The sequence below is a fragment of the Oncorhynchus clarkii genome, chromosome 7, assembly GCF_045791955.1.
Source record: "Oncorhynchus clarkii lewisi isolate Uvic-CL-2024 chromosome 7, UVic_Ocla_1.0, whole genome shotgun sequence".
Taxonomy (NCBI): domain Eukaryota; kingdom Metazoa; phylum Chordata; class Actinopteri; order Salmoniformes; family Salmonidae; genus Oncorhynchus; species Oncorhynchus clarkii.
In genome coordinates, this window is record NC_092153.1 from 52,672,033 (window position 1) to 52,694,432 (window position 22,400).

The following is a 22,400-nucleotide window of genomic DNA, read 5'->3' on the forward strand; positions in this document are numbered from 1 at the left end:
GTGGTGATACCCATTCAATCCCTGATTCCTGGTTAACTAAGGGGAGAATATTCTATATTGGGGGGATTTTTCCCCTGCTGACATGGCAACAATATCTGATTTCCCTTTTGTCATCTGTGACAGTATGGTTGCACTGTTGGCCCATCCCCAGTCCCCCACTCTGTGAGCAGAATGGCTGCTGGCTAGGGGAGCAGTCAGCTGCCTGGCGTCAGGGCTCAACCAGGCCACTCCAGAAGAGTTTCTGCATTGCTGTCATTCCTGCTGGGGGTAGTTGATAGTACCACTGAAAGGTAAGACAGTAGCGCTCCGTGCTGTCCATATGTAGGAACAGACTCCATCCACTACACTTTTACAGTGAGATCTTGTGTTGGGGATGCCTTGTGTTTGGTTGGACATATAGAGCAGTAGGCTACAATAGAAGTACTAATATGACAAAACAATAGAACTTTCATGTCACATCATGTGTGTTTTTTCATCACAGCACTGAGGACTTCTACCATGGCTGGCAAGGTAAGTGAAAGAGGGAAGTTATCTCTAACCTAACTGTTCCAACTAAATTAGACTAAAGGTATATTATGTACTGCATTAGCCTGGGTACCAGTGTGGTAATGCTAATGTTCCAGTTCCACTTCTTGTACTCCGAGTCATTGGCATTGACACGGGGTACAAGGAGTGGAATGTTAGCAGAAAGTGACTGGTACCCAGGCTAGTCCTGCATCACATTATTCCATTTGAAAAATTATCTATATGATCTCAAACTCTATATGTGAAGTCAAACATGTTGTCCTACTTACATCGTGGCTGATTTTAAATGTCAGTTTAGTTAAAAAAAGAAAGAAAAATTTAAAAAAAGCTAATCCTAAGGGATTCACTGTCACTACATTCTCTCTGTAGGTGGCAGGGGGTGTCCTCTCTCCTTTGGATAATCTGTGTGGAGTGGACTGTTCCAATGTCCATCCCCTGTTTTGTCACCTGTGCCATGAGCAGTACCAGCACCCATGCCTCTTAGACTGTTACCACATCTTCTGTGCACGCTGCCTACAAGGCAGAGCCAATGAAAGTCGTCTCAACTGCCCCCTCTGCGGGTAAGGGACTGAACTTAACTTACTGAAAGAAGCTTTCTGAACACACAAGCTGTGCATTTGATTTGACACTATTGTTAGTCCAAGACTAACTAAATGCCCCCAACCACATTTGTATCTTTGTGGTGACCTATAGTTACTTGTTACTTGTTTAAACATTGGGTTTGAGCATGAGGCATTGCATCTCAGTCTTGGCTATGAAATAGGAGGAATCCCCTTAAGAATCTGTGTAACTCTCCAGTTCTACAGGGCGCTTAGAGCATACATACTGCACAGCCAACTCTGATCTACACATGAATGGAGAACATGGCAGGGACTCACCTATCCTTACAATCAATACCAGCCTTAGTGGATTAAAGTCAAGCAGTCTGCTAAGGACTATGGCTCAGAGTGACCTGGTCTAGCCCGACCAGGGCAGGATGGTTTGAGCGGCTGGGACAGCTGCAGGGTCAGCCCTGGCTCTGAGTTAGCACCATGTGGGCCACCAAGGCCACCATGCAGTCACACTACAACAAAACCTACACAGGCATCTTGGCAATGGAGCCGGGAGCTCAGGGCAATTAAATGTGACCTCTCAGTGCCCAATCCATGTTATCCCCTACTGGAGAATGAGTCATGGCCAACAGTATTACCTAAAGGCCCTCTGGATTAGATTAGCTCTCACTGATCAAAGAGCACATGGCTATGTGGAACAAAACTTCTCCAGGAAAAAGATATACTGGAAATAAAACTTTCAGCATATGAACGTATCACTTATCTTTGATTATCTTCAAACCCCAAAACACAAGCAGATACAAAGAAAAGTGGTGGCAACCCCATTTAGATCACTGGATCAAGTAGTGATGAGCAACACATTGGGGATGATGTTACAGCCAAACTGATACACTGCTTTGTACAGATACCCCAATGTGCACACACTGGTTGAATCAATGTTGTTTCCATGTAATTTCAATGAAATTACATTGAAACAATGTTGAGTAGATGTTGAATTGTCATCTGTGCACAGTGGGACAGTATGCAGCTGACACGAACAGTCATTTCAGTCCATTTCCTGAATACATCCTGAGGTCCCCTGATCAACTCCCCAACGTGATGCCAAACAAACAGTAGATTGCTGAAATCCTTTCTGTCCAAATCTTTCCCCTGACATTGGGTAATTTTGAAACATCCTGGGTTAAGTTGGATTTTATTTGTAGGGGAGAAAGGGGATGACCGCAGGTCATCAGACTGTAAAATAATCTTACAACTAGCTGTAAGATTATCGCTTCTGCGGGTTCTGATAGTATCAAAGCCTACAGCTAAATCTGTCCCTGTAGATCTCTAGTGGTCCAGGGGGGCTTTGTTGCCCTGCCTGCCCGAGCCCACAACTGCTATGGTTGCTGCTTTGTTCTGCAGTTGCATTGTCCCCCCAGAACCCAAGGTCTCCTTGTGTGTTCTGTGATTACATATCTGGGATGAAACCAAACACTGGATCCCATCCGATCATGCAAGATGATAAGTTAAATAAAACATAGTTGGTACGAGTACGACTGCTATGGGATGGTTTCCCTATTTAAAATTGGCTCCCTGTGGCTCTCGACCAGGCACAATTTATACCAGAGTTCCTCTCATTCCAGGTATTGAAGAGCTTGCAGGAGTGAGCAGATGGATCTATGGAGGGACCATTGTGTAGTAGGCTACTAGAGTGAAGTGTGTTCCGAGGGGAGATAACCCATTGGGCACACTCTCTCCCTGCAGGTCCCCCTGGCCCTGTGGCCTGTGCATGGGCAATACGGAAGTGCTGTTTGTTGCTATTTTATCAGTACTACCAACCATCAGCGCTGGGAAAACTACCCAATTGTCATACTTGAGTAAAAGTAAAGATACCTTAATAGTAAATTACTCAAGTAAAAGTGAAAGTCACACAGTAAAATGCTACTTGAGTAAAAGTCCAGAAGTATTTGGTTTTAAATATACCTAAGTATCAAAAGTAAATGTAATTGCTAAAAAATATACTTAAGCATAAATCATTTCAAATTCCTTATATTAAGCAAACCAAATGGCCACTTTCCCTATTTTTATTTAATTTACGGATAGCCAGGGGCACGCTCCAACTCTCTGACATCATTTACAAACAAAGCATGTGTTTAGTGAGTCCGCCAGATCAGAGGCAGTAGGATTCTCTTCCCTCCTCGCCAATGTTTATCTAGTTTGCATAGCAACAGGGTCTATTGTGTGCTACTAATAGCAGTGTAGCAAATTCCCGAGATTACATGGTTCTTGAGTGAGTGGATGGCAGTGGTGTAAAGTACTCATTACATTTTTAATGCTTAGCTGGACAGGAAAATGATCTAATTCACACACCTATCAAGAGAAGCAGTATTACACGGGTGACCCGGGATGTTCTCTTGATAGGTGTGTTAATTAGATCATTTTCCTGTCCAGCTAAGCATTAAAAATGTAATGAGTACTTTTCGGTGTGAGGGAAAATGTATGGAGTAAAAAAGTACATCATTTTCTTTAAGAATGTAGTGAAGTAAAAGTTGTAAAAAATATTAATAGTAAAGTAAAGTACAGAAAAGTACTTTACACCACTGCCATCCACTCACTCAAGAACCATGTAATCTCGGGAATTTGCTACACTGCTATTAGTAGCACACAATAGACCCTGTTGCTATGCAAACTAGATAAACATTGGCGAGGAGGGAAGAGAATCCTACTGCCTCTGATCTGGTAGAACCAGGTCAATGTTAGAGGTTGCATACTTAAACTCTAAAATGAATTATTGTTTGACATGTTTATGACATGCCATGTGTTTTACCTGTAGTAAAAAAACTACTGCCACCTACTGAATTCAGAATATGTTAGCAAAGCTTCTGCGATTAGATATGTTGCACCATCTGCTGGAGAGCCTTGGGAATGCAACTCACTACTCTTTTATGATCAGTGTAGCGAGAAATAACAATTTGAATGAAGCACTGCATGAAACATTTTTACTGTGCTTTTGTTGCTGGATCCATCTGTGTCACAGATACCCATCAGTTGTAAAAGGAATGAATGCACTCCCACCAGAGGACCGTTTGCTGAAGCTCCTAGTTGATAACTCTACTGATGACTGTGAAGAGACAGTCCAGTGTGCCAACTGTGACCAGCAGAGCAACAAACAGGTACCTCACAACAGAAATAACTCTAACAAACCATGCTATAGATCTTAATAGAGAGCATTTATTATCATGGATCATATTGTGTGTGTGTGTGTGTGTGTGTGTGTGTGTGTGTGTGTGTGTGTGTGTGTGTGTGTGTGTGTGTGTGTGTGTGTGTGTGTGTGTGTGTGTGTGTGTGTGTGTGTGTGTGTGTGTTTTATAGGACACAGGGCCAATGTACTACTGTAACACGTGTAGCCAGCCCCTGTGTGGAGCTTGCAGGGATTCCACACACAAGGCCAAGATGTTCTCCCACCATGAGATTGTGTTCCTGGCCAAACGCACCAAAGTGTGCCACCGGATGTGCTGTGAGTACCACCTGTATTATGTTCACACTACAACAAGAGCTCAGCGGCTTCTAGCTATAATTACATTGTTATCTAATAATAACCTATGGTAACACTTTACGTTAAGTTTCCCCTATTACTGCGTAACTAACACAGTAATAACTGTTAACAACATAGATTTTACTAAGCTAACCAGGAGAAAATAAGAGACATGATAACATTAGGTATAACCCTTTTAGTTACATTGCACAATGTAACAATCTTTGAGAAAGAACGGTGTACTTGCACTTTACATTAAGTTGCTTGCTCCTGGGTATGTGCATTGTAAATACATGCATATCCCTTGTAACAACAATGTAATCACAGAGTTGGTTGTTAAAGATTGTTACATTGTAAAAGGGTTCATCCTAATGTTCTCCTGTCTCCTAATTTATCCTGGTTAGTCTATTGTCTGCAAAGGTTATTACATTGTAACTGCATAGTAACTATAAAGATTATACCCTACTAGGCTACACTTTACATTCAGTTGCTTGCTCCTGTGTAGGTACATGATAACTACAAGTATATCCTATGTAACTACAATGTTCTTGCATCACACTTGATTCAGTATAGCCTTTGTGCCAGGTCATAACATAGAAATAAACTAATTGAAAATGGCCAGTAGTTAATTTGCCTTGTTACAATTGTTGTTGCCAGGTCCTAGCCTATTTATCAACCCTGGTATTGCATGTGGATTCAATGGTAGTGGAACCTTGTCGTTACATGTACCAAGATCAGATTTTGGTTTGAGTTATTAACATGGTAATTCACAGGTGACTTTCAAATGTGTAATTACAAAACATTAGTTATATAGTGGAACACGAGAATGTGTAATAATAACATAATTAGTTACATGTAGAATAACCTTCATCAAGTGAATGTGTAATTAAGTGTTGCCATGTTCATGGGATGATTATCTTATTGTAAGGAAACAGTGATGTGATGGTCTAACATAATGTTTGTCTCCACAGCTCTCCACAATGAGCCCTACATCATGTTCTCCACAGAGAAGAAGTTGATGCTCTGCATCAAGTGTTTCAGAGACATGCAAGTGTGAGTGAAGCTCCTACTACAGCGACGCCACAGATTCAGACAGGAACACTGTGAGTAAAGCTAATTGATGTTTCTGCTAAATTCCACAGAGAGAGCCGGATACACTGCATCGATATTGAGACAGCATACATACAAGGCTGTGAGATACTAGACCAGGCAGTGCTGGTAGGTGAATTGTGACTTTTGTTCTCTAGATAGATTGTGTGTTATCCCAGCTAGAAAAACAAAGAGAGTTGCACACACTATGTATAAACTCCAGGTATGTATTGGGAAAACCACCAATGTTTCGGCATCACTGTGCCTTCTTCAGGGTGATGTCATGAATGCTTGAACCAGGTTATGTAGACAAAACAGTGCAATTAGTGCAACCAATTACAATAGTGAGGGGTGTGTCATAATTATCAGGTTAATTCAAATTAATTTTGTGAAACTGTTAAAAGACAATAGTTTAAAGCATATTGAATATATTTGGCTATTGTTATCATTAGCATAAGATTATCATCAACATACATGATTGTTTCATTGAATTTCACAAATACAGTATATTTAATTGTTTCCAATTTCATTCAATTTTTGTTCCATGTAATATTTTGGTTCAACCATAATGCATAATAAGCATCATCAACAGGGGGAACATATTGGATGTATGTGGATAAGCTGTATAAATAATATATTCATTTATAAGACTTGTTCATAGAAAATTGTTAATTAGAAGGGCCTGAGATCCAGTTGTGTAAAGTACTTAACTAAAAATACTTCAAAGTACTACTTAAGTAGGTTTTTGGGGTATCTGTACTGCTTTTCTATTTATTTTTTGGACAACATTTACTTTTACTTCACTACATTCCTAAAGAAAATAATGTACATTTTCTTCTCTACATTTTCCTTCACATGCAAAAGTACTTGTTACATTTTGAATGCTTAACAGGACAGGAAAATTGTCCAATTCACGCACTTATCAAGATAACACGTGGGCATCCCTACTGCCTCTGATCTGGCGGACTCACTAAACACTAATGCATAATTTGTAAATGATGTCTGAGTGTTGAAGTGTGCCACTGGCTATCTGTACAATTTAAAAACAAGAAAATGTAATCTGCTTTACTTAATATAAGAAATGTGAAATTATTTATACTTTTACTTTTGATACTTTAGTTTATTTTAGCAATTCCATGTATTTTTTATACTTAAGTATATTTACATTCAAAAACGTTTAGACTTTTACTCATGTAGTATCTTACTGGCTGAGTAACTTTCTACTAAGGTATCTATACTTTACTCAAGTATCACAACTGGGTACTTTTCACGCCACTGCTGAAATCAAAGTCAATATTCAGACCACTAGAGGTCAATGTTTTTAAACAGGATATCCAGTAGGCATTCCTCCTCTGTAGTAGTAGGACCTCGATGTTACCTACTCTCCTTTGTAGAGCAACATGCTCAATGCCTGTGTACATTCTGAGAACTACATGTTTCTTAGAGATTGGTGAGAGCGTGGTTGTCCTATGGTTATTTTGCATACAACCTTCCACAACTTTCTGGGAATGGTGCAGGGTAGTTGCTTGGTTTTGGAACATTCTCAGCACATTTAAGGAATTTGACAAAAAAAACATTATTTTCTTAGAATTTCATTACTTTAACAGAACGTTTCCTAAAAGTACAAACATGGTCTTTCAATTTTGGTAATGCTCTTGGAACGTTCTCAAACTGGTTTGACATTGGGAATGTTCTCAAATAGTTCAGCTCTTCTGTGGGAATTCCAGTACTTCAGCATAATGTTTCCTACATGTTTCCTCATGGTTCTATTCAAGCTAATGTTCTCAAATTGTTCTGAAAACGTTAAGAAAAGTTCAATAAAAACGTCAAGAAAACTTTAGTAACATTCAGAGAACGTTCTAAGAATGTTATTTAAAAAAAATAACTTCCACGATTTTTATTTTTATTACATCAAAAACCAGATGTTTTAAGATTAGTTATTAGAAACACGTCAATTCTGGTCTTAATTTTGACAGTTTGTATATATTTATTTTGTCTATTAGTAGTAAATTAGTAGTAAATCTAGCTGTTTTTGCCCCTATAGCGGTTCAACTCTACCATTGAAATCGTGATGCAGAGGCACCTTGAGAAGGTACCTCTACGTTATCTCAAGGGAGGGCTTCTGTATGAAATCCGCTCCCTTCTAGATGTTCTGGGTAGTACCACCTCAAGGCTTACTAAAAAAGCAGGTGACAGTGCGCCTTATTTGGCAATGGTATTGGTACTCTCAGTGGAGTTTGCCAATATATTTTGCATGATGCTTCCTTGACTTGACTACTGACATTACACAAAATTCAAAAGGCAGTAAGACACATTTACATTTTTGACAGTTTTTGCTTATCTTTTCATACACATCTATGTGCTTTTACAAAGAAAAACAAAACATGTAGGCTATCAGAATTCTATGTTTATATTCGTAGCTACATCGATCAAAACAAGAAATAGATGACAATGGTATTCTTGTCAATTATTTGTATATTTTCACTACCATGTCTGATTGGTGGCGTAGTCTGCTAAAACAGTTGGCTCATATTTAGTCGTTATGAGTTCTAATCCCACATGGAGCAGTTGTCTTTTATTTATTTTTTAAATAATGTAATTTACAATATTCATCCCAAGCCCACACACTTCTAATTCTGAAAAGTGAAAGCATACCTGTGAGAGGGGTCGCCCTGGTACTATAGTAGTTGTAGGTTTTTATGCAGTTCCCAAGACCAGTCTGTGAGTTACTTTGACCACTGGAAAAATAGTTATTTCGTAAATACTGCAATGAGGGTTGAATTGAATTGAGCCCCTAATCCTTCATTTGCAAGGTGATGATTGCACTTTTCTTCCCAACACAATACCGCAATAAATGTCAGCCCACATTTTTTTTTTTGAATTTGCCCCCATGGGGTATTCAAATTTACACCGCAAGTGGCAATAGATGTCAGGAACTCGGCGTTGTGCCACTGTGAGCTAACTGTCCAGAGCCGAATTTGTATGCAATGCACATAATTGTATTTTCAGAGCGTGCCAGTGGACTTCTGGTAAGTATGTTTTAGTGATAAAGTGTTGGGATCAGGTACAACTAGGTTTACCCACCCCCAAAATGAATATTTATAAGCAATTTCCCCCATCCACAACTTCTCACCAGAATGCTTTTTTTTTTAAATTTAAATGTATTGGGCAAAGGCTGAAATTAGGGGTGAGAGTTACTCTTTAAAAACATACATTCCATTCTGAGAACGTGAAGATAATGTTCCATAAAAACAATCTTAAGTGTGTTCATGTGTGTTGGCCGCAGTCATTAATTGACCACACCTGATCTTAATGAGTGCTTTTTTCCTTTGAAATGGGGTCTATTTGGATAGACTGAAATGAACAGCTGTGTAAAAAAATACAGTATGCTAGAAACTTTTGCCGTGAATAGTCTAGAATGCCATTGTATGCTGTAGTGTTAAGATTTCCCTTCACTGGAACTCAGGCGCCTAGCCCAAACCATGAAAAACAGTCCCAGACCATTATTCTTCCTCCACCAAACTTTACAGTTGGCACTGTGCATTAGGGCAGGTAGCGTTTCTCCTGGCATCCGCCAAACCCAGATTCGTCCTTTGGACTGCCAGATGGTGAAGTGTGATTCATCACTCCAGAGAATGAGTTTCCACTGCTCCAGAGTACAATGGCGGCGAGCTTCACAACACTCCAGCTGACGCTTGGCATTGTGCATAATGATCTTTCTCTTGTGTGCGGCTGCTCGGCCATGGAAACCCATTTCATTAAGCTCCCGACTAACAGTTATCCTGCTGACGTTGCTTCAGAGGCAGTTTGAAACTCGGTAGTGAGTGTTGCAACCGAGGACAGACAATTTTTCGGCGGCCCCTTTCTGTGAGCTAGTGTGGCTTACCAATTTGCATTGTATTGCATTGTTGCTCTTAGACATTTCAATTTCACAAAAACAGCACTTACAGTTGACAGGGGCAACTCTAGCAGGGCAGAAATTTGACGAACTGACTTGTTGGAAAGGCGGCATCCTATGGCGATGGCCACTTTGGTATTTTATTAGGATCCCCATTAGCTGTTGCAAAAGCAGCAGCTACTCTTCCTGGGGTCCACACAAAACATGAAACATAATACAGAATGACATAATACAGAACATCATTAGATACAGCTCAAGGACAGAACTACATACATTTTTTAAATGGCACACGTAGCCTACATATCAATGTATATACACAAACTATCCAGGTCAACTAGGGGAGAGGCGTTGTGCTGCGATGTGTTGCTTTATCTGTTTTTTGAAACCAAGTTTGCTGTTTATTTGAGCAATATGAGATGGAAGGAAGTTTCATGCAATAAGGGCTCTATATAATACTGTACGTTTTCTTGAATTTTTTCTGGATTTGGGGACTATGAAAAGACCCCTGGTGGCATGTCTGGTGGGATAAGTGTGTGTGTCAGAGCTGTGTGTAAGTTGACTATGCAAACAATTTGGGATTTCCAACACATTAATATTTCTTACAAAAAGAAGAAGTGATGGAGTCAGTCTCTCCTCAACTCTTAGCCAAGAGAGACTGGCATGCATAGTATTTATATCAGCCCTCTGATTACAATTAAGAGCAAAATGTGCCGCTCTGTTCTGGGCCAGCTACAGCTTAACTAGGTCTTTCCTTGCCGCACTGAACCACACAACTGGACAATAATCAAGATTAGACTAAACAAGAGCCTGCAGAACTTGCTTTTTGGAGTGTGATATCAAAATAGCAGAGCATCTCTTTATTACCATCTTTGCAACCATTGAATCTATATGTTTTGACGGTGACAGTTTACAATGTAAGGTAACGCCAAGTAATTTAGTCTCCTCAACTTGTTCAACAGCCACACCATTCATTACCAGATTCAGCTGAGGTCTAGCACTTAAGGAATGATTTGTTCCAAATACAATGCTCTTAGTTTTAGAGATATTCAGGACCAGTTTATTACTGGCCACCCATTCCAAAACAGACTGCAACACTTTGTTAAGGGTTTCAGTGTCTTCATTAGTTGTGGTTGCTGACGCATATATGGTTGAATCATCAGCATATATGGACAAACATGCTTTGTTTAATGCCAGTGGCAGGTCATTGGTAAAAATAGAAAAGAGTAGAGGGCCTAGAGAGCTGCCCTGCGGTACACCACACTTTACATGTTTGACATTAGAGAAGCTTCCATTAAAGAAAACCCTTTGAGTTATATTAGATAGACAGCTCTGAATCCACAATATGGCAGCGGTTGAAAGCCATAGCACTTAAGTTTTTTCAACAAAAGGTTATGGTCAATGATATCAAAGGCTGCACTGAAATCTAACAGTACAGCTCCCATAATCTTCTTATTATCAATTCCTTTAACCAATCATCAGTCATTTGTGTCAGTGCAGTACATGTTGAGTGCCCTTCTCTATAAGCATGCTGAAAGTCTGTTGTTAATTTGTTTACAGAAAAATATCATTGTATTTGGTCAAACACAATTTTTTCCAACAGTTTGCTAAGAGCTGGCAGCAAGCTTATAGGTTTGCTGTTAGAACCAGTAAAGGCCGCTTTATCACTGTTGGGTAGCGGAATTACTTTGGCTTCCCGGCTTCCCTCCAGGCCTGTGGACAAAGACTTTCCTTAATGCTCAGATTAAAAATATGACAGATAGGAGTGGCTATAGAGTCAGCCACCATCTTTAGTAGCTTTCCATCTAAATTGTCAATGCCAGGAGGTTTGTCATTGTTGATCGTTAACAATAATTTTTCCACCTCTCCCACACTAACTTTACAAAATTCATACATGCACTGCTTTTCTTTCATTAATAGTTTTTTTTATGCATGAATATAATTGCTCACTGTTTGTTGTGGTCATTTCCTGCCTAAGTTTGCTCACTTTGCCAATGAAATAATCCTTTAAAAAATTGCAACATCAAAAGTTTTTGTCATGAATAAGCAATCTGATTGGATGAAAGATGGAGTTGAATTTGTCTTTCTGCCCATAATGTTATTAACTCAAGTTTTTTCTATCATTGTTTATATCATTGATCTTATCTTCATAATAAAATGTCTTCTTCTTTTTGTTGAGTTTAGTCACATCGTTTTTAAATTTGCAGTAAGTCCACCAGTCAGATGTGCAGCCAGACGTATAAGTCACTCCTTTTGCCCCATCTCTTTCAACCAAACAGTTTTTCAATTCCTCATCAATCCATGGAGCCTTAACAGTTCTAACAGTCAGTTTCTTAACAGGTGCATGTTTATCAATAATTGGAAGAAGCAATTTCATAATTTCATCAAGTGCAGCGTCTGGATGCTCCTCAAGGGGGGGGGGGGGGGGGGTACTGCATTAAGTACTGCAGTGCATCTCCTCCTCATGGACTGCACCAGATTTGCCAGTTCTTGCTGTGAGATGTTACCCCACTCTTCCACCAAGGCACCTGCAAGTTCCCGGACATTTCTGGGGGGAATGGCCCTAGCCCTCTAGTCCCAGACGTGCTCAATGGGATTGAGATCTGGACTCTTTGCTGGCCATGGCAGAACACTGACATTCCTGTCTTGCAGGAAATCACGCACAGAACAAGCAGAATGGCTGGTAGCATTGTCATGCTGGAGGGTCATGTCAGGATGAGCCTGCAGGAAGGGTACCACATGAGGGAGGAGGATGTCTTCCCTTTAATGCACAGAGTTGAGATTGCCTGCAATGACAACAAGCTCAGTCCGATGATGCTGTGACACATCGCCCCAGACCATGACGGACCCTCCACCTCCAAATCGATCCCGCTCCAGAGTACAGGCTTCGGTGTAATGCTCAAATGCAAATCTGACCATCAACCCTGGTGAGACAAAACCACGACTTGTCAGTGAAGAGCACTTTTTGCCAGTCCTGTCTGGTCCAGCAATGGTGGGTTTGTGCCCATAGGCGACGTCGTTGCCGGTGATGTCTGGTGAGGACCTGCCTTACAACAGGCCTACAAGCCTCAGTCCAGCCTCTCTCAGCCTATTGCGGACAGTCTGAGCATTGATGGTGTAACTCGGGCAGTTGTTGTTGCCATGCAGTACCTGTCCCTTAGGTGTGATGTTGGGATGTACCGATCCTGTGCAGGTGTTGTTACACGTGGTCTGTCACTGCGAGGGCGATCAGCTGTCCGTCCTGTCTCCCTGTCTCGCTGTCTTAGGCGTCTCACAGTACAGATATTGGAATTTATTGCCCTGGCCCATCTGCAGTCCTCATGCCTCCTTGCAGCATGCCTAAGGCACGTTCACGCAGATGAGCAGGGCCCCTGGACATCTTTCATTTGGTGTTTTTCAGAGTTGGTAGAAAGGCTTCTTTATAGTGACCTAAGTTTTCATAACTGTGACCTTAATTGCCTACCATCTGTAAACTGTTAAGTGTCTTAACGACCATTCCACAGGGGCTTGTTCATTAATTGTTTATGGTTCATTCAACAAGCATTGGAAACAGTGTTTAAACCCTTTACAATAAAGATCTGTGAAGTTATTGGATTTTTACGAATTAACTTTGAAAGACAGGGTCTTGAAAAAGGGATGTTTCTTTTTTTGTATTTTTGTTTATATTAGCCCACACAGCTATAGCATGCTAAGTTTAGGACCTCATATTGAAGCTTTTAGAGAACACAAGCCCCCAACTGATGTATACAACAATCTTTAAATGATCTACTTTGGTTTAGATACAAGCATCATGAAACCTCATTTGACATAGTGAAAATACAAACTTTTGGGGACCTAAGTTTGCTTACCACTTTTTCAATGTGGTTTCTTCCTTCACAGACTACATGAAATGATGACCTCTTCCTAAATATTTGGTCAAATTATACATTTTGTGTATGGTCACATATAAACAAGGGTGGCTCAACATACCCCACTCTCCCCTAACCCACTCACAACTCCATGGCCTAGTATGAATCTCCCTCTGCAACTCTGTTTCCATGCTGTATTTTACTTGACATAACATAGGATGCTTATGTTGTCGATTTTGAAAAGGTACCGGGTGGGTCTTGAGTTTGAGATAAAGCATATGATCATGTGTGTGGTTTAGCTACAGGTGAGTGAGAATATATACCATGACCATGTGTGAGCCTTGCTTTCTCTGTAGGCAGTGAAGGAGCTGCAGACATCGGCCTGTGAGGCTATTATCATGCTGAGGGCCATGATAGGGGCGGTGGGCTCCAATATGGAGGAAGAGGAGAATGCAATCTGCAACATCTTCACCAGTATGCAGGTAAGGACTCTTTTCAGGACTCTACAGGACTCTTTTCAGGTCACCTGAAATGTATTAAATAAGCATTGTGAAGTTTAACTATCTAGGTGCAACACAATAAAAATGATTCTACATTTGAATATGTGATATGCCCTTTACATGGAATATATAACTCTGAAGATGCAATGATGGGGCCTCACCACTGGGTGACTCTCTTGCTCTTTTTGTTAAAAGATTGCAAGGGTCTTCAGCTCTCAACAAAAACTCCATGAATGGACCAAACCCATACTGGTACAATTACAAGACAATGTGTACCACAAAATTACATTTTAGAGGAAATGAATCAGAAGTTAAATCCTCAGACAGTTATTTTGAAAAATGGAGGGTGGCAAACAAGGCCAACAGTCTTTTTCACAGTAGACCGACTACTAGCAGACGTTTTCATATCCATTTTCCTTGTGGTTAACTTTTTCTCTGCTCTCATCTGACAGGAAAGACTGGCTGAGAGGAAGAACATTCTGTTGCGAGCGGCTCAAAGGTACTGCATTACTTTGCTATGAAACTGTTGCTTTGATAACAGAAAAACTATGGATAGGCAATCTGATTGGCATGGATTGAATTTAGCGATTTTCCCTAGGTGTCAATGTGCTTTACATTGTACAGTTTGTACATAGTTAGCAAATCTCATTTACCAATATGAATGTATTGCAGCGATTATATGTTACACCCTGGTGTAGGCTAGTTTCTATTTGGCCCCATGAGATAGACTTCACAGTAAACAATTCAAACAAGAATGACTAGGCAAACAGAGTAAGGACTGCTTCAACACAACTACTCATCGTTCCATGTCCACAGCTGCAGTTCATGGTTACATTTAATCAATGAAAATGTGTAGATAACCTCTGGTATTGATATTTACTCTCTGGTAGCAGTCCATCACAACCAGTGGAGCAGGAAGCTAGATCCTGGGGGCCACTGGACTGCAGCATTACTGCCTCTGAAGTCTGTATAGGAGAGAGTGTATCAGGTTGCATTGTGTAGAGATCTTCATTGAGATTTTTGGGCCCCGTGTCCACCATTTTTCTCGGCTCGCTGCCTGGAAGCGGCCCAGTGACTGTCTGGATTCCCAGAAGGGAGTTAAAAGCTATTTATGGCAGGCTGTGTGTTTCCGTCTCAGTGTCTGTCGGTGTGTATGTGTTTGTTACGGAGAGCAGAACATAGATAAGGACCTGGATACATGAAGTATGGGTTTCTGTATTGCATCGAGAGTATAGACGTGTAGTGGAAATGTTGTGTGTGTTTGTAGCCAACATGAAGAAAAGGAGAAGGCGCTAAAGGAGCAGCTCTCACACCTTGCTGCCCTCCTGCCAACCCTGCAGGTTAGATCATTATATCTCTATATCCCCAGGCAGTGTAGGCCAATAACTAGTTGTTACCTAGTTGATACCCAGAAATACATTTGACAGTGGTATAGTTTGGCCATTATTACCTGAACAGTTTATTATTCACAAGCCCTCCAGTGTGGTTGACCTCTGACCCTCTCTGATGCCCTCTCCAAGGTTCACCTGGTCACCTGCTCAGCCTTTCTCAGCTCAGCCAACAAGTTTGAGTTTCTGGACATGGGATATGTGAGTACTGGCACTTTATATTCTGAAGAGAATCAAAGATAGAATGGGTAAATTAACCAGAGGTTTGCATCAAACATCGTGGCTCTCTCCTCCACAGCAACTAATGGAAAGGCTGAGGAGGATTGTGAAGCTCCCTCATCAACTGCGACCAGTGCAAAGCAGCAAAGTGAGTGTGGCTTGTCTACTCTTTTCTTAAAAAACAATGTGACTTCAATCCACACTGCCCTTACAAAAAAATATTGCTGTTTTGAAACTGCAGTAAAAGTGCAGTAACTGCAGTCGACTGTGGTATTTTGGACGCAGTATTTGCAACATACTGCAGTTATACTGCACACGGACTGAAATCTTTTTTTGTAAGGGTGTCATGTAAAATTTGCATTTAATACTATACACACAGTAAATGTGTTCTCTTCCTTCAAAGAAAGGTGCTAACAAGCTCTGACCCAGATGATCTCTCTCTCCCCTCAGATTAACACAGGCTACAGGGTTGAGTTTGCTCGCTGTCTGGAGCCCCTCCTGCTGCTGGGACAGCGCCGCCCAGCCTCCATTACCGGAGCAACTAGTATTGCAGCCCTGTGAGTCTCCTTGGCCTTTAACTCTTGTGCAAAATATTCTTCCCTAATCTCTGTCTTTCAGTGTACAAGTGGGGCTTTTTAATGAGACCAAATCTCTGGACCCAAATGTTTGCACATATAAAATATGAGATGATCTCCTTGAAAAATGAGATATAATATAAACAATTCTTGGAAGCACAACTGGCAGATGGTGATAACCACAGAGAGAGGGAAGGAGACTCCATTATGAGCCCCACTATGTCACTTATCCTGTCTGCCTGTAAGCTCTGGGCACAGACATGCTTAGGCTACGTAACTCACCTTTTTGGTGGAGGTCTTCCTGTTATAGCGGGCGCTAGTCCCGTCCTTTCCGTGCCAGAAATACGGGTGATAACAGTGGGCTGGGCCAGAGTGACCAGCGCAAAGCCAGGGTTCCAGGAAACAGCTTTTTCCAGCAAGGCTCTGTGTCTGTCTGGATATCACAACACAGTCTGGATCCCAAGCAAACCTTGACACACATGACAGTATGTCTCTCAATACACACACATACTGGGGTGTCAATGTATTTGGCTGAAGTATAAGATACAGTGAGGATGACTGGACCCAAATTCAAGGACTGAGCTTACACTGGGCTTAGCTGTTACCAGAGTTTTAACAGAATCAAAATATCCCCTTCCAGAGCCTTGGTTCCTAGTTGGTGTAAGCTATAGTTGTAGGTATTTGACACAGACATAGAGATTCATTTGTTTTCAAAATGGAGCCATTTGTTCTCACAAACTCATTCAGATGCAGACTCTGTCCCTGTCCATGTAGACACAAGGGACGCATGCTCCCTGACCAATTTTCCACATCAATCACTCCCAACTGTTCACAGGTCTGTAACTACCCCTTTTCCCAAACCCCCAACATACTGACAGTCCTCCCTCCCAACCAGTGCCCCCTCCATGTAGGATACAAAGTGGGTGGGGACGGCACTGAGCAGGCTGGCACTATTTTTATCAGAATTTCACAGAACTCTCCAGGATTCATCTGGTAGCTAGGCACACAGGAGTGGCGGGGCCAATTTGTTCCATGCCATTGATGTCACTGCTTTTGCCAATGTCTTAAATTGGTATCAGTGGTGGGGGCAGCAAGTGGATGCTCAGAGGACTAAATGCGTATGGCAGGGTGAGAAAGAGACATTCACAGCAAACAATCAGAGACTCACTCTCGGGATAGTTCTACTGCTGTATCAGGGCATGTGCCAAGCAAGAAATCAGGACTGAAAGCATTCCAGGGCCCAGGTAAGCTACATGTCTTCCCCAGTTGTGTGCTGATAAACTTTTCCGTAATTATAGAATACCTGTCTTTACCAACTGGCTAATGATATTTCCACCTGTTATATATTCCAGAGTTTATTCCGTGTTTCATTGGTATGATACATAGCCCTCCCTCATTCGTGGACAATTGTAAACTATGACAAATATTTGGTTAAAATTGTAATATTAAGTGTTAGGAAAGTCTGTTAAAGTGGTCTACAGTATTACATGAATAGATATCTATTACTCCAGTGGTAGTGGTGGTGGTAAGGAGTGAGGGAAAGCCAGGTCAGGGCCCGTCTGTCTGTCTGTCCTGGTTGTCTCTTTGTCTTAAAGCTCACAGGGAGAATTTTATGTTTCCAGTTCAGCCGGGTCTCAAAAGCGACTCAAGTACAGTCTACAATATTTATCATTTCCATTTGTTGCAAATACAGTATATGAAGCAATGGTTCTATTGTTCAAAATGTTATAGCAAAGTAATTTTCTGAACTGGAACTCGGGCAAGCAAATGTTTTACATTGTTAGTTGTAAACATGGTCTTCAGAATGCCATTATCGGAATAGCCTGTGTTGAGTTATGGTTTTGAGGTGCACGCTTCAACTATGAATCACTCTCTCTGGAACATTAGCAGTGAGAACACCTGAATATAATATTGAACATGAGGGACAGTATATTTATATAAAATGGGATAGATAGGCTGTAAAACGTACTCTCTGATATATATATATTTAGAGCCTTAAATAAATAACTGTTACTTAGGACGAGGCTTTCCGATGAATGATGCCCTGTGGTTTTATCTCCCCTCCCTCAGGCTCCATTCCCCCTTCTCCATGTCGTGCCGCTCCCCGTCCCTCAGTGACATGCCCCTGGGCTCGGCCGCGGGGAGAAAGTCTACCTCCCACCGCTACATCTGCACCAAGGTCCTCCTGGCAGAGGGGGGCGACACACCCTTCACTGAGCACTGCCGCAACTATGAGAACAGTTACAGGGTGAGTGACATGACCACAATGACAACAACTATGGGTAGAGTGACTTGGCCACTTCACTTGTGATAGGGTGTCTGTGACAGTGTTGGTGCGTGCGTGCGTGCATACATTCATCTGTGTGTTTGACCCAGACCCTCCAGACTGAGATCCAGAACATGAAGGACCAGGTACAGGAGCTACACAGGGACCTGACCAAACACCACTCCCTCATCAACACAGACACCATGGGGGAGATCCTGGACCGCTCCCTGCACATCGACGGACAGATCTCCTCCCAGTACTCCTCTGTGGAGACCATGAGGGCTCTGTTTGAAGAGGTACATCCACAGGCCCCATATCGAACAGCAGCAATATGATTAGGAGGTCAAGCAGCTTATAGATCCTTTAATATATCCTATGTTTTGTGCACATGAATGACTTGGCCTTGTGAATGATTTGCCCTTATTAAAGGAAGTAAACCATATTTCCCTTTTAGATTTGGGAGGAGACCTTTCAGAGGGTCACTAATGAGCAGGAGATCTATGAAGGTAAGGTTTACCCATTAACTAAACATCAATCTGTTGTATGTACTGTATGTACATTTGGACTTGGTAACATGCATCATGATCTAATCCCATCTTTGGATGTGATGCATGTGCTTTGTTCTGTACTTTGACATGGCATTTGTGTTCGACCACATTCTAGCACAGCTCCACGACCTGCAGCAGCTGAAGCAGGAGAACTTGTACCTGACCACCATCGCCCGACAGATTGGACCATACATCCTGTCTATCGCCAAGGTTAAAGAGCGCCTAGAACCAAGGTAATTATGATATACGGTTCCCTTACAAGCTACAACTCCATCGATACAAAATACAGAAATTCTATGTCAAATATATAATTAAGTAAAATACTGGTCAAACCAGATTTCAGGAGCCCAAAGAGCTTCATGATGACCGCACAGAAACCATGCTGAAAATCTATGAGGACACCTCTATGGCCATGGACGCACAACACAGGTACCTCGCAACACATAACTGTGGTTAGTCTGTATACTACAGATAATATAAATAATGACCGGAAACTGGGACAGATATAATCATGAAGGTGTTGAATGCACTATCCGAGCTATGTACCCTCTCTTTGTTTTCCTTGGCAGTGAAGACCACACCTGTCCCACTGACAGTGACTGGGAAAAGAACATGGACAACCGCTCCCTTATCATACAGTCTGAAGAGGCTTCCGTCAAGACCAATGACTACCATTGGCCAGGAAGGCAGACAGCCAATTACAATGAGATGCCATTATAAAGCAGAATGTTACACTTTCCCCTCCCCCCTGTTTCTTGTGTGGCCTCCAGCTCAACACAACAGGACAGGGACAGCATGTGACATTCTCCTCTGTTCAGATAGTCGCTCCTGACATTTCATGGTGACATTTCTTGGCAGTGAGGTGTTGTCATCAGCTCAGAGGTGAGTCCTTAGACAAACAGGTCTCAGAGGACTCCACTGACACTCACTGGACTCAATGACTAACAAACTGGGGTCAATGGACTCACTGAGAGGGCGGTGAATCCCCTCCAATCTCACTTGTCAATGTGAAAAGATCAATCTGATGGACCAGTAGAACACCTCATTATGGACTGAATGGATGGAGGATCTGGAGTTTTATGCTGAGGAAGTGACTGTGACTACCATGTCTCAATCAACAATGCATGGTTTTAGACCTGCAATAACATACAGAGGGAGAGTGCTTCCTCAGTTGATATTTCTAAAATGGTCATATGTTGTTATGCTGTGTTGTCCTGAAAGGGCTATTCGTTTGATTGTATGGTTCTAAAACCAACGGTTGTATTTGTATCATATGATCACTAGTTATATACAGTACATAGTGGAATGTATCTGGTGATGTATGGCTTGTTGGTCCTCATCCTCAGGTCATAGATAGTGCTGGTGTGACCTCAGTAAATACAACAGTCAAATGTAATGATGCACATCAACTTGTGCATTAATCATGGAGAAACTGGGTGAGTATTGTCAGTGTGGTTTCCTTAAATTACCCAAGAATATGCAGCAAATTGGTGAAGCCGAGTTTATGTGAGGGAAGCAATTGCAAAAATGTTGCGTCAGGCGCTGCTCCAGAATCTCCCATGTGTTCAATTAGGTTGAGAGCTGGTGACTGAGACGGCCATGGCATATGGTTTACATCGTTGTCATCCTCATCAAACCATTCAGTGACCACTCGTGCCCTGTGGATGGAGGAATTGTCATCCTATGGGGGCATAGCCATGGTAGCCGTAATACCCCATAATGACAAATGCGAAAAACTGTTTTTTAGAAATGTTTGCAAATGTATAAAAAACAGAAATACCTTATTTAGATAAGTATTCAGACCCCTTGCTATGAGTCTCAAAATTGAGCTCAGGTGCATCCTGTTTCCATTGATCATCCTTGAGATATTTCTACAACTTCATTGGAGTCCACCTGTGTGTTCATTTAAATTGATTGGAGACGATTTGGAAAGGCACACACCTGTCTATATAAGGTCCCACAGTTGACCGTGCATGTCAGAGCAAAAACCAAACCATGAGGTTGAAGGAATTGCACATAGAGCTCTGAGACAGGATTGTGTCGAGGCACAGATCTGGGGAAGGGTACAAAAACATTTCTGCGGCACTGAAGGTCCCCAAGAACACAGTGGCCTCCATTATTCTTAAATGGAAAAAGTTTGGAAACCAGCAAGACTCGTCCTAGAGCTGGCCGCCCGGACAAACTGAGCAATCGGGGGAAAAGGGCCTTGGTCAGGGAGGTGACCAAGAACCCAATGGTCACTCTGACAGAGCTCTAGAGTTCCTCTGTTGGGATGGGAGAACCTTCCAGAAGGACAACCATCTCTGCAGCACTCCACCAATCAGGACTTTATGGTAGAGTGGCCAGACAGAAGTCACTTCTCAGTAAAGGCACATGACAGCCCACTTGGAGTTTTCCAAAAGGCACCTAAAGACTCTCAGACCTTGAGAAACAAGATTCTCTGGTCTGATGAAACCAAGCTTGAACTCTTTGGCCTGAATGCCAAGCATCTCGTCTGGAGCACACAGCCAAGACAACGCAGGAGTGGTTTCGGGACAAGTCTCCGAATGTCCGTGAGGGGCCCAGCCAGACCCCGGACTTGAGCCCGATCGAACATCTCTGGAGAGACCTGAAAATAGCTGTGCAGCAATGCTCCCCATCCAATCTGACAGAGCTTGAGAGGATCTGCAGAAAAGAATGGGAGAAACTCCCCAAATACAGGTGTTCCAAGCCTGTAGTGTCATACCCAAGAAGACTCTAGGCTGTAATTGCTGCCAAAGGTACTGAATACTTATGTAAATGTGATGTGTTTTTTATTATTTAATAAATTAGCAAACTTTTCTGAAACTGTTTTTGCTCATTCATTATGGGGTAATGTGTGCAGATTGATGAGGATTTAAAAAAATCTATTTTAGAATAAGGCTGTTACCTAACAAAATTTTGAAAACGCCAAGGGGTCTGAATACTTTCCGAAGGCACTGTATGTGGAAGTATCTGCTGTCAATATACTTTGAATCCCTCATTAAGTGTTTTCATTATTGTGTCAGTTATCTATAAATATTTATCTGGTGTAAATACTATTCCTTATTTGTTCTTTCCCATTTTCTTTGTATGTTTCTTTTTTTGTTTGTCTGTTGAAGACATATAAGTCCATACAAAAACGTATTCCCATATTATAAGAAAGTCGTTGCTTCACCAGTAATTAATATCCCCTTTGTATTGTCGATAGAAGCAGGAATGACCTCTATGCAGGAAAACCAGGCCTACATACAGATGGATGATGTAGAGCAGAGGGTGAAGGTTATTTACGTTACAGTATGTGATTTTAGGTCTGTTCAGCCCCGCTGCTTCTCAGAAAATATTCAGGTCAGGCTGAACCTACAGAACAGGGCTGTCTCTCCTCTGCAGAGGAGTCAGGGGTGCACACTCATTAAAAACACATTTGTGACAGCAGAGTAAAGACTGAGTTTGCAACTGCTCTGGCCATCCACTGCCTCCCCGTG

The 22,400-nt window shown here is 41.7% G+C and overlaps 1 protein-coding gene across 1 annotated transcript; it reads left to right on the forward strand.

The window, feature by feature from the left end:
- Nucleotides 1-254: 254 nt before the first annotated feature.
- On the forward strand, nt 255-21,977 carry LOC139413453 (RING finger protein 207-like). The gene is made up of 19 exons (XM_071160871.1): nt 255-290; nt 482-510; nt 895-1,085; nt 4,093-4,228; nt 4,428-4,572; nt 5,562-5,643; nt 5,733-5,808; nt 13,779-13,904; nt 14,375-14,421; nt 15,190-15,262; nt 15,443-15,511; nt 15,609-15,677; nt 15,980-16,086; nt 18,175-18,352; nt 18,481-18,666; nt 18,825-18,876; nt 19,034-19,151; nt 19,255-19,347; nt 19,488-21,977. The coding sequence occupies exons 2-19, from the start codon at nt 499-501 to the stop codon at nt 19,636-19,638; spliced, it is 1,911 nt and encodes a 636-aa protein (XP_071016972.1). The 5' UTR covers nt 255-290; nt 482-498; the 3' UTR covers nt 19,639-21,977.
- Nucleotides 21,978-22,400: the final 423 nt, after the last annotated feature.